Raw genomic sequence first — 13915 nt, 5'->3', positions numbered from 1 at the left:
ATGGGACAAGATAAGAATCCTGAGAGTTCATTGATATTTCAATTGGTGGCAAGAGAGGAAAAGTCCCAGTGGTGATTGAAAGACGTTTCTCTGTGTGTTCGATAGCATTCGCTACCACCCCAATAGTCTTCTGTAGCATGCGGTCGATTGCCGTCAGGCTCGGAAGAGTTGTTCGCGCCTGCTTCTTGGTTACTGGGGCAGGCATTTCGCTAGGATAACCTGTCAATCGGGTCTATTTTTATGACAACAGTAGTAGATTACAAGGTATAAACGTAGTCCTTACTTTAAGCAACAAGGAGTCCTGTGCTGTTTCAGTATTACATAATACTGAGCAATCCAACTAGAAGAACGAAGAGGGTAGGCCTGTCCCGTCCTCCTTCGGCCCCCGAACGGCCACAAAACGGCCCCGCCCTTGACCCGTGCTTCACCCGGGCTTGTCCCGCACGTGTCCCGCGACGCGGGAGAAGCTCAGCTGTTTTTGTGCACCTCCGGGCGCGTCCGATCAGGTAGGTGGGCAGGACTGGGAGTGGGTTGTGGGGGCTGTAGTCCCCCCCGCTCAGCGGCCGCCTGTGGTAGGTGGCGGCGGGGGGGACCGAGTGCCCAGGCAACAGCGCTCCAGCTGCCAAGCGCTCCGCAGCTCCTGACAGGTCCCCAGCAGGTGGGCCAAAACAACAAAATTTGCCGGTAAAATAACTCCGCCGTAGACAGCAAAGTACTTTCCCTACTGTTGCTCTCGCTGAAGAGGGAATAGTAATTTGTACCCACCCGCTGTCCAACACTCTCCCTACTGTTAAACTCGGTGGAGTGTGATTAGTACATTCTTCACACCCACTATCCAACACTTTTCCTACTGTTGCAATCACTGGTGTGGTAATCGTAATTTTTACACACCCGCTATCCAACACTTTCCCTACTGTTGCACTCGCTAGAGTGGGAATAGTAATTATTACCTTCCCGCTATCCAACACTTTCCCTACTGTTGCACTCACTGGAGTGGGAAAAGTAATTTTATCCCACCCACTATCCAACACTTTCTTTACTGTTCCACTCGCTGGAGTGGGAATAGTAATTTTTTATCCACCCGCTATCCAACACTCCCTACTGTACCACTTGTTGGAGTGGAAATAGTAATTTTATACTTTACACTATGCAACATATTTAGTATTGTTATATTTAATGTAGTGTAAAATATAATTAAAAAAATATATTTATTTTAATGTGTTAACCTTATTATATTTAAATATATATATATATATTAACATTATAGATTTATTTATAAATATATGTAATTATATTTTAAATTATGTTTTTACATTTTATAATTAAAAATATTACATATGTTTAATATTATTAAGTTAATATATATAAAAAAATAAAAATGCATGTTTACTTTTTTTAACATTATATATTATTAAGGGTGGGCGTATTAGGCGTAGTGGGGCTACGCGAAGCTATGTGAAGTGGGCGAGAAACTACGCCCACCTACGCACTTCGTGTAGCCCCACTACGCGCCACCCGCCTCCCTCCCGCCCTCCCTAAATACTTAAATTACCTTTTAAAAATGAATAAAAACCACTTACCTTGTACGCTGCGTCCCCCGGGGCTCCCTCTCGTAATCGCGCCGCCGTCTTGGATACTAATGCGAATGCGCAGGCAGCCGCGCATGCGCATTAGTATCCGAGACGGCGGCGCGATTACAAGAGGGAGCCCCGGGGACGCAGCGGACAAGGTAAGTGGTTTTTATTCATTTTTAAAAGGTAATTTAAGTATTTAGGAAGGGCGGGAGGTAAGCGGTTGGCAGGCAACTTCGCTACGCCCACGGAGTGGGGGTAGTGTTGCCTGCTACGCCTACTTCGCAAAGGGCGAAGAAGGCAACTCTACGCCCACTCCGTGGGCGTAGCGAAGTACTTAGCCCTTGGTTATATAATATTTATAAATGTTTACTTTTTTAATTCTTTTTAAGTATGTTTTACTTAATTATATTTAATATTTAATACATTTTATATACCTTTTAAGACATTTAAAAAAAGTAAGTATTTTAGCAAACTATATTATTGACAACGATATTTAGGATTCGATATTTTTGTACTTACCTGTTTGTAGATAGGAATTCGATATTCTGTCACTCGATATTTTCTCATCAATATTCTGGCAGCTCGATATTCTCCTCCTCGATATTCTGTCAGTGATCTGGCAGCCTTCAATGACACCCTTGGGACAAATATAGTGTGAGTATTGTAAGGAGGAAGGACATTGGCTTTGCCAGTACTCTGTGCTTTTCCTGAAGGTTTCGTCCCCTAGAGGACGCGGTTATGGTGGTAAAGGCCATGAACCATCAGAAATAAGAATGCTGCGGCTCCTGTGGGCCGTTCTGCTAATAATTAGTTTGATGACCCTAGAGACGGACAGTATTATCATGATGATTATGATTTCGATGATGTGACAAGTATGTGTTACACTTAGGACAGCCATAGACAGGGTGATGGACCATTTCAGATGCCTGTCGATCAGCATGGTTCTTATGTCACAGCGGATTTGCAAGGCTCGACTAATGAATTTCTGGTGGACACAGGTGCGACAAAAAGTTCTATTTCTCGACATATGGTCCCCGGGGTGGCCCTGTCTATCCAAAATGATGTTTTGGTAGGTTTTTCCGGTTTACCGGTTGTCAGCCCCATTTCACGACCCCTTGCACTTACTGTTGGAACTTTCACTGTGGAGTCTCCATTCTTGTTAACATCTAATTGTGATGAGAATTTAATGGGTTTAGACTTTTTGAAAAAGTTGCATGCACTATTTATTGTTCTCCTGGTGTCTATATTACTATGGGTCCGGATGTGAGTACTAGACAGTGTTTGTCTTCGGATGCTCCCCTTCCAGATGAGTTTGCTCAGGTACCACCCACACTATGGGCCACAGGTGATACAGACGGTGCATATACCACCAGTTTCTATACAAGATAATGTTATTCTGCCCCACCTGCCACAACATAAAATACTGTAGGCAGGGGAACGGGCACTTCTTCAGATTATTCAGGAATTTATCCGAAAGGGAGTAGTTGAAGAAACCCCTGCCAACATTTGTAATAGTTCTAAATTTCCGGTCCTTAAGAAGACACCCTCTGGTTCTTCTGACGCTATTGATGATGTGTATCGTTTTGTGATTGATTTGCAAGAGGTTAATCAAAAAGTGGTTCCACATTTTCCGGTGATTCCTGATATCACTACGCTTTTAACAATGATCCCATCTACATGGCGGGCACATCCTGTATCTTTAGCATTGCCTGCCACTCTGAAATGCTGGGAGGTACCCCCCCATGTGCACCCCCCTCCCCCCCCCCGAGTCCCTGGGGCCTGCAACGGGCCCCCGCATTCCTTTCCGGCATTAAACATCCGGCCACCATATTAAACCTTTTCCGGCGCGGTCGCAAGGCGACCGGGGCGGAAGAGAAGAGCGGTGGACGGTCTTTGTGTCTGCTGCTGACCCCCCAGCCATCTTAATATGGCGGGGGTCATTCCGGAGCGGATGGCAGGCGGATTGCCCCCGCCAGGCCGGAGGTGGCTACCGCCAACCTGGCGGGGGCAATCCGCCCGCCATCCTAATGAGGGTCTTAGTAGTTATAGTCCGGCATTAAAAAGTCAGTTGGATTCACTCTCAGTTTACCAGGGTAATGTATTGGTGCAGTATGTTGATGACCTAATAATTGTTTATGATACAGAACAAGGTTGCAAGGACAGTACAGTAAAATTGTTGTTGCATTTGGCACACCATGGACATAAGGTCTCTCTTTCAAAATGTCAGTTTTTTCGACAGGAGGATACCTATTTAGGAGCATCTACTGTTGAAGGAGGGTAGGAGGTTGACCCCTGAGCGCATCAGTACCATTACTAAAATGCTCTTTCCACAATCTCAAAAAGATGTACACGCTTTTATAGGTATTACTTCCTACTGCCGCATGTGGATTTTGAACTATTATGAACTATTCTTTACTGATTAAACCTTTGCTTGCATTAACAACAAAAGCAGTGCATGAGCCTTTGCCTTGGATGCCAGAATGTCAGCAATCTTTTGAACAATTAAAAACTGCGCGATGCTTGGCTCCAGTGCTAGGTACACCTAACTATAGGAAGCCTTTTGTGCTTTATGTTCATGAGATGGCTGGTTGCGCACTTTCTGTCTTAACACCGAAATTTGGGGATGAATAGAGGCCTTGTGCTTATTTTTCTGCTGTGCTTGACCCTGTTCCTAGGGCCAGTCCAAGCTGTCTGAGAGCGGTCGCAGCTGTTGCCACTTCAATCAGGCAATCGGCTGGACTCGTACTTGACGCAGACCTCACAGTTATGGTACCCCATGCTGTGGATACACTTTTGAATAAGACAAAGACGCAGCACCTCACCAGTGCACGTCTTACTGGTGGTTATGAACTGACATTGTTTGCTACACATATTTCGATCAAAAGATGTGCCACTCCAAACCCAGCCACGTTACAACCCCTCACTTCTGAACAGAGACGAAAGGACGGGTGAACCTGACTAATGTTCCCCTATCTGACTTCCAAGAAGAACTATGTCAATAGCTCTTGTTTGAAATTACCAGATGGCACCACCACTGCAGCCTATGCTTTCACTAGATTGGGTACGGTGGTAGAGACATCACGGGTCCCCTATCAGTCGGCTCAAGCCGCTGAAGTTTCTGTCCTTATAGGAGCTTATGTACACAATTTCCTCTGTAGCACTCCTAGCGACTGTATAGGTGGGGCTCCACTCTGAGTGTATATGAATATACAGCTATTGGTTTGTATTCTCCACTGTCTGACCGACTTTTCATTTCATACGGAAGGTTGTGAGGAGGCCAGTGGTGACCCAGGTGGCCTTTTTTGGGTCACTTCCTTCATGGTGCATTGCAAATGAAAGACACCACTATTGCTCATTGTCATCTTTGATATGTTCATATTCCTATGACTGCACCCTGGTCTAGCAGTATGTCACCAAGAATTCCTTTCAGAGCTTCCATAGCCCAATTTTGTAAATCAATAACACCAGGGCCCCCATTAGGATGGCGGGCGGACTTTGCCCGCCCGCCATCCTCGTGCAAAACAGGACCGCCCGTCATAGGAGCGGCGGTCCCGCCTTGAGCATTAGGATGCGCCCGCCACACAGGCGGGCGCATCCTGTATTTTTATCATTGCGGCGAGCGGTGCCGAAAGCGCTGCCTGCTATAATGATAAAATGCACGTTGTGCATTTCAAAGCACAACATGACAGGCACCGCGCGGTGCCTGCCATGTTGCACTTTGAAATGCGGGGGGGTACCATAGGTACCCCCCATGTGCACCCCCCACCCCCGAACTCCCAGGGGGCCCGCAACGGGCCCCCGCAGGAAGTGTCCGCATGCCTTTCCGTGGCAGCATTGCCGCCACGGAAATGCATGTCAGGACGACCGGGCCCCCTAGTATGTATTACATGCCTTGCTATACTCTGACTGCACAAAATGTTGAATTCTTTGAAACTATATCTATCACTGAAAATCCTCCTGATAGTTTGGAAGTAGCTTGCAAGGGTATGGTGCTTAAAAGTGGCAGGTGGTAGAGTGATTGGATATGGGCCCCCCATTGAAGTACCTTGCAGGGGGGGGCTAAGGTTTTGGTACGCCTCTGTCTTAAAGTAACCCTGACAGCTCTGTGCCACGCTACCAGAGGATGAGCAGAGGTTCATTTAGGATGTGTTTGTAACTTACTCTTACTAAGATTGTAGGTCATACTTGGACACGGTGCATGTCTCTGCCAATCAGAATCCCAATTTCTGATATTAGTGATCAGTGGGGAGGATAAGCCCTGTGTTTGTGAAGTTCCATAGAGTAACTCAGTGTACACTATCCATCTGCATCCAAGACCATTTCAAAAAAATGTTATTCACCCTAATTGGCTTTTTTACTTTTTCCTCAAAATCACGACTTTGCCTACTGGTTCTATAACTGGAAACATGGAATTTGAGATGGCCAACTTGGAAACCTACACAGTGGTCCAGCTTATAGACTTTTGCAAAGAGATGGCGGTTCCTGCCAAGAGTGCCACCAAGAAGGTACAATTGCAAAAGGCATTGAGGGCCTGGCCGAAGTCTGCTCCCAAGAGAATGATGGATTGGAGAAGCCTGAGAATGTCTCTTCTGAGGAACCACCTGCAGTGGCTGAGGATAAAATCATTGAATTGAGCTACCTGTAAGATCAGGAATCAGTGTCTACTGCCTTAGTCTATCCACAGAGGACCTGAGGGGGAGGAGGGACGAGAGATACCTACAACTGTAGATGGGCAAATTAAAAATGGAAACTGAGTAGAAAAAGGTTGAAAGGGCCTTGGAGGCAAAGAAGGCTGAGCCAGAGAGAGCCTTAGCTGAAAGGAAATGTTTACTTGCTCATGAACTGAGTCTGCAAGAGAGCTGGGTACCAAGGCCATACATGTAGATTCCAGCAGCGATGGTAGCAGCATATATGCAGTGCCTGATGGAGGGTTCTTATATCCCAGGATTTGGTGCCCAGTTATGTGGTGGGAGATGACATTGATAAATGTTTTTCTGCTTATGAGGTTGCACTGAATGTTCACAGGGTTCCTGAGGAGCACTGGGGGCGGTCTGTGGAAACACATGCCAACACGTGGGAGGAACACACTTCTGACATTAGAGATTGGGTCCCAATGAACGCCATTTTGATAGCCAAATTTAGGCTGACTCCTGAAAATCACCAAGGACTGCCAGAAGCTCTCCAACTAATCCTGGGTAGATTTTGTTGATTACTCAAGTAAGGCACTGAATAGCTGGGTGAGGGGCAGCAAGGGTAGTTATTGTAATGGGTTGTACCATTTAAACATGAGAGAGCACTTGCTTTGTGTCTGTTTTCCTGATATGCGCCAGCACCTAGCTGAAAGTGAGCTGACTGACCCAAGGGAGCTTGCTAAGGAGGAGGATTTCTGTGCTAGCACCAGAGTATCCAAAATGGTTTCTGGTGTGACCCCCATAAAGGGAACCAGGGTTTCCAACAGAAGAAAGAGGGGGAAAAAAACTTATAAACAAGGAGTTCTCAAAAGGCCCCCAAAATAATTCCCAAGGGAGTAGTGTTAACAAGTCCTAGGTTGATCCTAAAAAGAAGGGGTTCTTTGATCACAAGACATGGAGATTTGTACCCCAATGTACATAGTACTACAAATACAGGCAGAACAAGGGTGGCTCCAAATGTCCTAAGAGGGAACAGCCCCCCCACTGGTGGGCAGACGCCAAAGTTGGTAAGTGTATTGCTCGAGGAAGTGGTAGTCCCAGTTAGTTTTGGGGGGCATAGTAAGGTGACCTTAGTTTCCCTGATGGATAAAGAAATGGTGCCTAAAGCCCACCTTCCTTCAAATACTTCAAAGTATAGGCAGTGGGTCACCATTAATAGGCAATGGGTGGGGTTTCTGTGAGACGCAGGAGCCCACATGGCAACAGTCGAGTGTCAGCTGGTGCCTGCAGAACAGGTCCTACAGAACACATTCCCCCAATTGTAGTCGCTCAGAATTGTAAGAGCTATCTACTGGTGGCTCTTGTTCCTTTGAGTTAGAGGGAAGATCTCAGGTTCTCTAAAGGTTGCTGTTAATCCTGCCATGCCTGTTGATTGTTTGCTAGGCAATGACCTGGAACACACTACCAGGAGGGAGGTAGAGTTCAGGTTTCACTTGGAGATGATGGGAATGCCTGAGTGGGTCTTTATGACCACACAGATCATGGCTGCCAGGAAAGGGATTCAAAGGAGTCTGGAACCTGGAACAATGGCCCAGGCAGCTGCCAAGGAGAGTGCAAGGAGCATGGGAAACCAACCCCTGAAGTTCTTGTGGGGGAAAGTCACAGGGTCCCCGAGGAGGAGGCCCTGAGCAAACCGGAGCTTGCCAGCTTGCAGGTTGAGCACAGGCCCAACAGGGAAGAGTTCCGCCAAGCATAGAAAGAGTGTCCCACTCTTGAGGGCTTGAGGTGCCAGGCCTCAGCCCATGCAGCAGGTGAAGCCTCTGGGATCAAATAATCCACTGGGAGAACAATCTCCCCTACAGCGAGTCTAAGGTTCCTGTTGCAGGGGAAACCCATGTGCTTGTAAGTCCCAGTAGGAAGGTCACGGGACCTTCCTACTGGGTTTGTCTCAAGACATACCCTGGGCAGGACATTTAGAGCAAGGCAAGTCTTTTGCCAGGCTTGTCTCCCACTTCTATTGGCCCAGAATGAAGACAGCCTCAGATTCATTCTGCAGGGCCTATCCCACCTGCCAGGCCAGTGGGTAATCAGGGAAAAAGTATAAAACACTCCTAATCCCATTACCTGTCATTGGCAACACCCTTTGAAAGGGTGGGCATCAACGTCATTGTACCCTTGGAGCCCAAGACAGTCCAATCAATCAATCAATATTTGTTAAGTGCTGCTGCTTCACCCATGAGGGTCTTGAGGCACTGTGGGATCATGCTGCAGGATCATGCTGCCTGGTACTATTAGTTTAACAACCAGGTCCTGAGGTCCTTTCTGTACTGCTGCAGCAAAGGTGGGGCTCTGTGGTGCAGGGGGAGGGTGTCCCATGTCTTAACCACCAGGTGGGAGTAGGTGCGGCCTCGCTGTTTGCACGGCAGATGTATTGGGTAGCTGCTAAGGAGAGGGATCTGGAACGGAGTTGTCTGATGGATTGGAGCAAATTCACTCATTTGTTGAGGTAGGCTGGTCCTTCATTGTGTAGTGCCTTGTAAGCATAGGTGAGCAGCTTAAACTGGCATCTTTTCATGACTGGTAGCAAGTGGAGTTTCCTGAGCTGAGGTGTTATGCTCATCTGTCTGGGGAGGTAGAGGATGATTCTGGCTGCTGTGACGGTACTCCTGGTGTTGGATGGGAGTAATCTGAAGACCTTACTGAGCATACGGAGGGTGAGGAAGCAAGTGGAGGAGACAACGCTCACCTGCTTCTTCCTGGAAAGGAGGCTGTTGAGGATGATGCCGAGGTTGTGGGCGTGTTCGGTGTGTTTGGCTAAGCTCAAATGCTAATCATTTGTTGTTCCAGAGGGTGTCCTTGCCTTTCCCAAAGATGAGAACTGCTGTCTTGTCTGTTTTGAGTTTGAGACAGTTGCTCTTCATCCATTCAGCCACATCTTTCATGCATATTTGATACTTGTCTTTAATGGTCGTTGGGTCATTAGTCACGGAGAGGATGAGTTGGGTGTCTTCGGCATAGGAGATGATGTTGAGTCCTTGGCTCCTGACAATGTTGGCCAGGGGCATCATGTATACGTTGAAATGGGTCGGCTTGTGGGATGAGCCTTAAGGTACACCACAGGTGATGTTCTTAGGGAACGAGGAGCAGTGAGGGAGGATTAGCTTCTGTGTTCTTCCTGTTAGGTAGAATGCGATACACTTTAGGGCTGCTCTTTGGATTCCGATCTGGTGGAGTATGTTGATCAGTGTGTGGTGGGATACGGTATTGAAGGCTGCTGAGAGGTCGAGTAGGATGAGGTTGGAGGTTTCTCTGCAGGCTAGCAGCTTTCTGATGTTGTCCGTAACTTCAATTAGAGCTGTCTTTGTGCTGTGATTTGCTCTGAAGCCTGATTGGGAGGGGTCCAGAAGGTTATTGTTCTCCAGATGTCTAGTTAGCTGGATGCTGATAGCTTTCTCGATGCCCTTAGCTGGGAAGAGGAGCAGGAAGATGGGTAGTAGTTCTTAAGTGCTGCTGGGTCTGCTGATGGTTTCTTCAGCAGTGACATCACGTCGGCATGTTTCCATTTCTGGGGGAAGTGGGCTGTGGTGTTTGAGGAGAGGAGTACCTAGGTGAGTTCTTTGCTGATGAGTTGATTGCAGAGGTTGAAAGTGTGGTGGGGCAGGGGATTGCTGGGGCTCCAGTGTGGATGGATCTCATCATGGACTGAGTTTCCTTCTCTGTGAGGGTTTTCCAACAGGTGCTTTGGTGGGGATGGGCATTGGTTGGCGTGAAGAGGTTGATGTTGTACATTGCCGGGGGTCGGGGTGTGAAGTCTTGCCAGATGGTGTTAATTTTGTTGTAGAAATGTCTGCAGGGGTGTTGCAGAGGGCTTGTGAGGGTGTGGTGATGTTCTCAGTAGCTGAGGGCAATAGGTTTGTCCTCGTCTTGGTGGACCATGCCACCTGCTACCCAGAGGCCATCCCTCTGAGGTCAATGACTACACTTGTGGTTGCTAGAGCTCTGATGGGGATCTTTACCCATGTTGGCTTCTCCAAGAAGGTAGAGTCTGGCAGAGGCACTTACTTCATGTGTGCATACATGAAGTCCATTTGCAATGAGTGTGGTGTGTCTTAAAAGTTCACCACACCCTATCACCCCCAAAACAATGGTCTTGTGGAGAGATTCAATAAGACTTTGAAGGGCATGATTATGGGTCGGCCTGAGCCAATGAGACGTAAGTGGGACATCCCCTTGCCATGCCTTCTCCTCACCTACAGGGAGGTTTCACAGAAGGGAGTAAGCTTCAGCCCCTTTGGTCTTCTCTATGGCCACCCTGCTAGGGGACCTCTAAGCCTTGCCAAGGAGGGGTGGGAGCAGGTACCCAGGAACCCTCCCCACAGGATGTGGTCAGCTACATGATGACCCTCTGCAACCAGATGCACCGCTACTGGAAAAGTAATTGAGAGGCCAGCCAAGAAGTCATAAAACTCTGGCATGACCAGAGGGCCGCTCTGGTGGAGTTTCAGCCTGGCCAGAAACTGTGGGTCATGGAGCCAGTGGAGCCCAGGGCTCTCCATGACCACTGGACTGGCCCATACAAAATCAAGGAGCGGAAGGGCAAGGCCATCTAACTGGTGGACCTCCAAACCCCTAGGAAACCCTAAGGCTGGTCCATGTGACTGCAGCCTCACTTTGAGAGGTCTGAAGTGAGCATGCTCCTTGTGACAGATTAGAAGATTGGAAGGGGAGAGTGAATGTCTTCCTAACCTTCTTCCTTCACAGGAACACAATGACTCAGTGGAGGGTCTCGGCCTTTTTTGCACCCTGACCCTAGAACAGCAAGATGACTGTTATCAGTTGCTAGGACAGCTTGCCTCACTGTTCTCACGCACCCCAGGACTGCCACATCTGTGTGTCCATAATGATGACACTGGAGACAGTCCACCTGTAAAGAACAAAGTGTACAAGTTGTATGACAGGTTGAGAGCCAGCATCCAGGAGGACGTCACCAAGATGTTGGCATTGGGGTGATTGAGCTCTCTAATATTTGCTGGTCCAGCCCCTTGGTGTTAGTACCAAAGGGCCCCATCACCATCTCTGAACTCCGATTCTGCTTGTACTACTGAGACCTCAACTCAACTCAGTCACCAGGACCTATGGACACCCCATCTCCCTGAGCTGATGAGCTCATTGACACGCTGGGCGCTGCCATGTTCGTCAGTATCTATGATTAGACGCCAGGGTATTGGCATATCGCTCTGATTGAGGGGGCCAAAGAGAAGTCAACATTTTCAACCCGAGGGCCACTACCAATTTCCAGTGATGCCCTTTGACTTGAATGTGCCCCTGCTACCTTCCAAAGGTTGGTTATCAGGGTCCTGGCTGCTAAGGAGTCTTTCTGTGCTGCCTACTTATACGACATTGCTGTCTATAGTTCCATCTGGGAGGAACATCTTCATCTCCTTCAAAAGGTGCTCCAGGCCCTGCAACAGGCAGGCCTGACTATCAAGGCCAATAAGTGCCAGATTGGGCAGGGTTCCATGGTGTATCTCAGACACCTGGTAGTTGGAGGCAAAGTGCAACCCTTAGAGACCAAGATTGAAACTATCATTGCTGGGCAACCAACTGAACCCAAACTGAAGTGAGAGTTTTATTATAATCGGCAGAGTATTTCCTTCCAAAACTTAAAATGACACAGCAACATAGGAGAAACAATAAAATCCTCATTAAGAAGTAGTCCTCTGCGAAGGATCAAGGAATTGCAGTGTATTAGAGGTACAGCTCAGGAGTAATTTCTCAAGAGTTATCAAAATAAATAGCAAAGAATAGAAAAGGAAGAGCTCCTTGTCTGGCTCGCACTCAGTTTCTCACCTTCTCTGATTAATTTTAATACTCAGTCAAAACAGATGCAGCTTTTTTAAGCTTTTCATGTCCCTTCTGCACTTTAGAAAAATAAAGTTATCTGGGAAAAGTGGCCAATGGAGCTCCTACAAGACGTCATCATTTGAAGTGACTTTAGAGGTGCTGGATTGTGATGGTTGGATCATTAGGGACATCACTCTCAGGAGTGGGATATAAGGGATGGAAGAGTTTTCTCTTCCTGAGGATGGGCACATTGATCATTATTGACATAGATGCAAAGGACTGTTTTTGCAGTAGAGCATTATTCTGATAATTTGCTGGAGCAACATCCAAGCCCTTAGTATATTACAATCACTCAACAAATGCCTAAAACCAGGTATGGTAAAAGGAACATACTATGCCCTATTTTCCACTTTATTTGAAGACCATTCTCAGCCATAGTCACCCAATTCTTCCCATTTTGCAAAAAGAGCTGTCATCTCTGTTTCTATAAATGCAGCATTCTGACAATGCCTAGGCGGTCACCTTTATGTTGGCGGAAACAACAACAATAAAGAAGTAAATTTCAAAGCAAGTTTATTAGGTAGCCAAAAGACAGGTGAAGCAAATTTACATGTCCTGTTAGCTGTAGTTAGGTGCAAGTGTTTTATCTTCTGCGCCTTCTACTATTTTCCTGCTGAGCTGCCCATGTGCCCTCTTCGGGGATGCACACGGTGCCCACACAACCGCACTCATCCACGCTGACGTAGGAGAAGCTGATGCTGGTGCCATCCTCACAGACCAATTCTGCTGTCTTATTACTTTTCTTCAGCTCCTGGCAACAAGAACATTTATGCTCCATTGCTCTAGTCATGGAGGAGAATCTGTCCAGCAAAAGGAAAAGAAACAACAGGTTTTAAAAATCTACAGTAACAAATGTGTAAAATACATAGTTATTAATACTTCGATAATTCAATTAATTTAGCACTGAGGAGTAATATTTCGGGCACAATGCATAAAACAATGGATTTTTGTTTCCATTAAATAATGTGACATGGGGAACAATTTGCAGTTCCAGTAGGTGTTTTAGACCAGGGATAAAGGAATGGGTGAAACTACAAGATGGAGAAAACCTGATACAGCTGTGAGTGAGACTCCATTCACAAGAGATGTTAAGTAATCTAGAGACATTTCCATTGACATATATTGGGTGGGTGATGTGGATATTAGTAATACTTCATTGAAAGATACAAATATATTGCTGAAGTGTCAGTGATCAGTGCTTCCACTGAAGTGTCAAGAATCAGTGAAAAGGGAATGAGTGACACTCCAGTGGAGTATGTGGGGTAAGAGGGAAGAGAATGAGCGTCTCATATCAGTGAGAAGGGAATGAGTGGGACTGCCGTGAAATGTGCCTGGGAAGTGTGCCTGGGCTCAGTGAGAAGGGAATGAGTGGGACTGCCATGAAGTGTGCCTGTGTTCAGTGAGAAAGGAAAGGGTGGGAATGCAGTGAAGAGAGCCTGGGCTCAGTGAGAAGGAAATGTGTGGGACTCCATTGCAGGGCATAATTTAGTGCTATAGGAATGACTATGACACACCTGATAAGTGCAGAGCAGTGAAATGTCTATGGTTGTGGGGATAACAGACCACTCAGGGCATTATTTATGAGGCTTTGCAACACTTTTACACCTTTGTTGCGTAGCTTTTTGTGACACTGCAGTGGTGTATTTACAAAGTGACGCGTATAAGCAAATGCCCCAATTTGTAAACATCTGCACTACATTATCCCTTCTTCAGGTATAGTTTATGCAGGGTGGGTATTCCCCCGCAATAAAAGGTGGTAGAAGTGGTGCAGTGAAATCTATAAGATTTCACTGTGTCACTTCTAGA

At 46.9% G+C, this 13915-nt stretch overlaps 1 protein-coding gene across 1 annotated transcript in view; it reads right to left on the bottom strand.

The window, feature by feature from the left end:
• Window positions 1–12605: 12605 nt before the first annotated feature.
• The window catches only part of LOC147733192 (uncharacterized), a 77830-nt gene continuing 76520 nt past the window's right edge, over window positions 12606–13915 (bottom strand). Inside the window, exon 43 of the mRNA XM_086957734.1 lies at window positions 12606–12909. Coding sequence (XP_086813860.1) covers window positions 12693–12909 — 217 coding nt within the window. The 3' untranslated portion in view covers window positions 12606–12692. The remainder of the gene's footprint in view (window positions 12910–13915) is intronic.

This window comes from Lissotriton vulgaris, chromosome 2_1 (genome assembly GCF_964263255.1).
Source record: "Lissotriton vulgaris chromosome 2_1, aLisVul1.2, whole genome shotgun sequence".
Taxonomy (NCBI): domain Eukaryota; kingdom Metazoa; phylum Chordata; class Amphibia; order Caudata; family Salamandridae; genus Lissotriton; species Lissotriton vulgaris.
The sequence above is the reverse complement of the archived record's forward strand: the minus strand, read 5'-3'. Positions and strand labels throughout refer to the sequence as shown.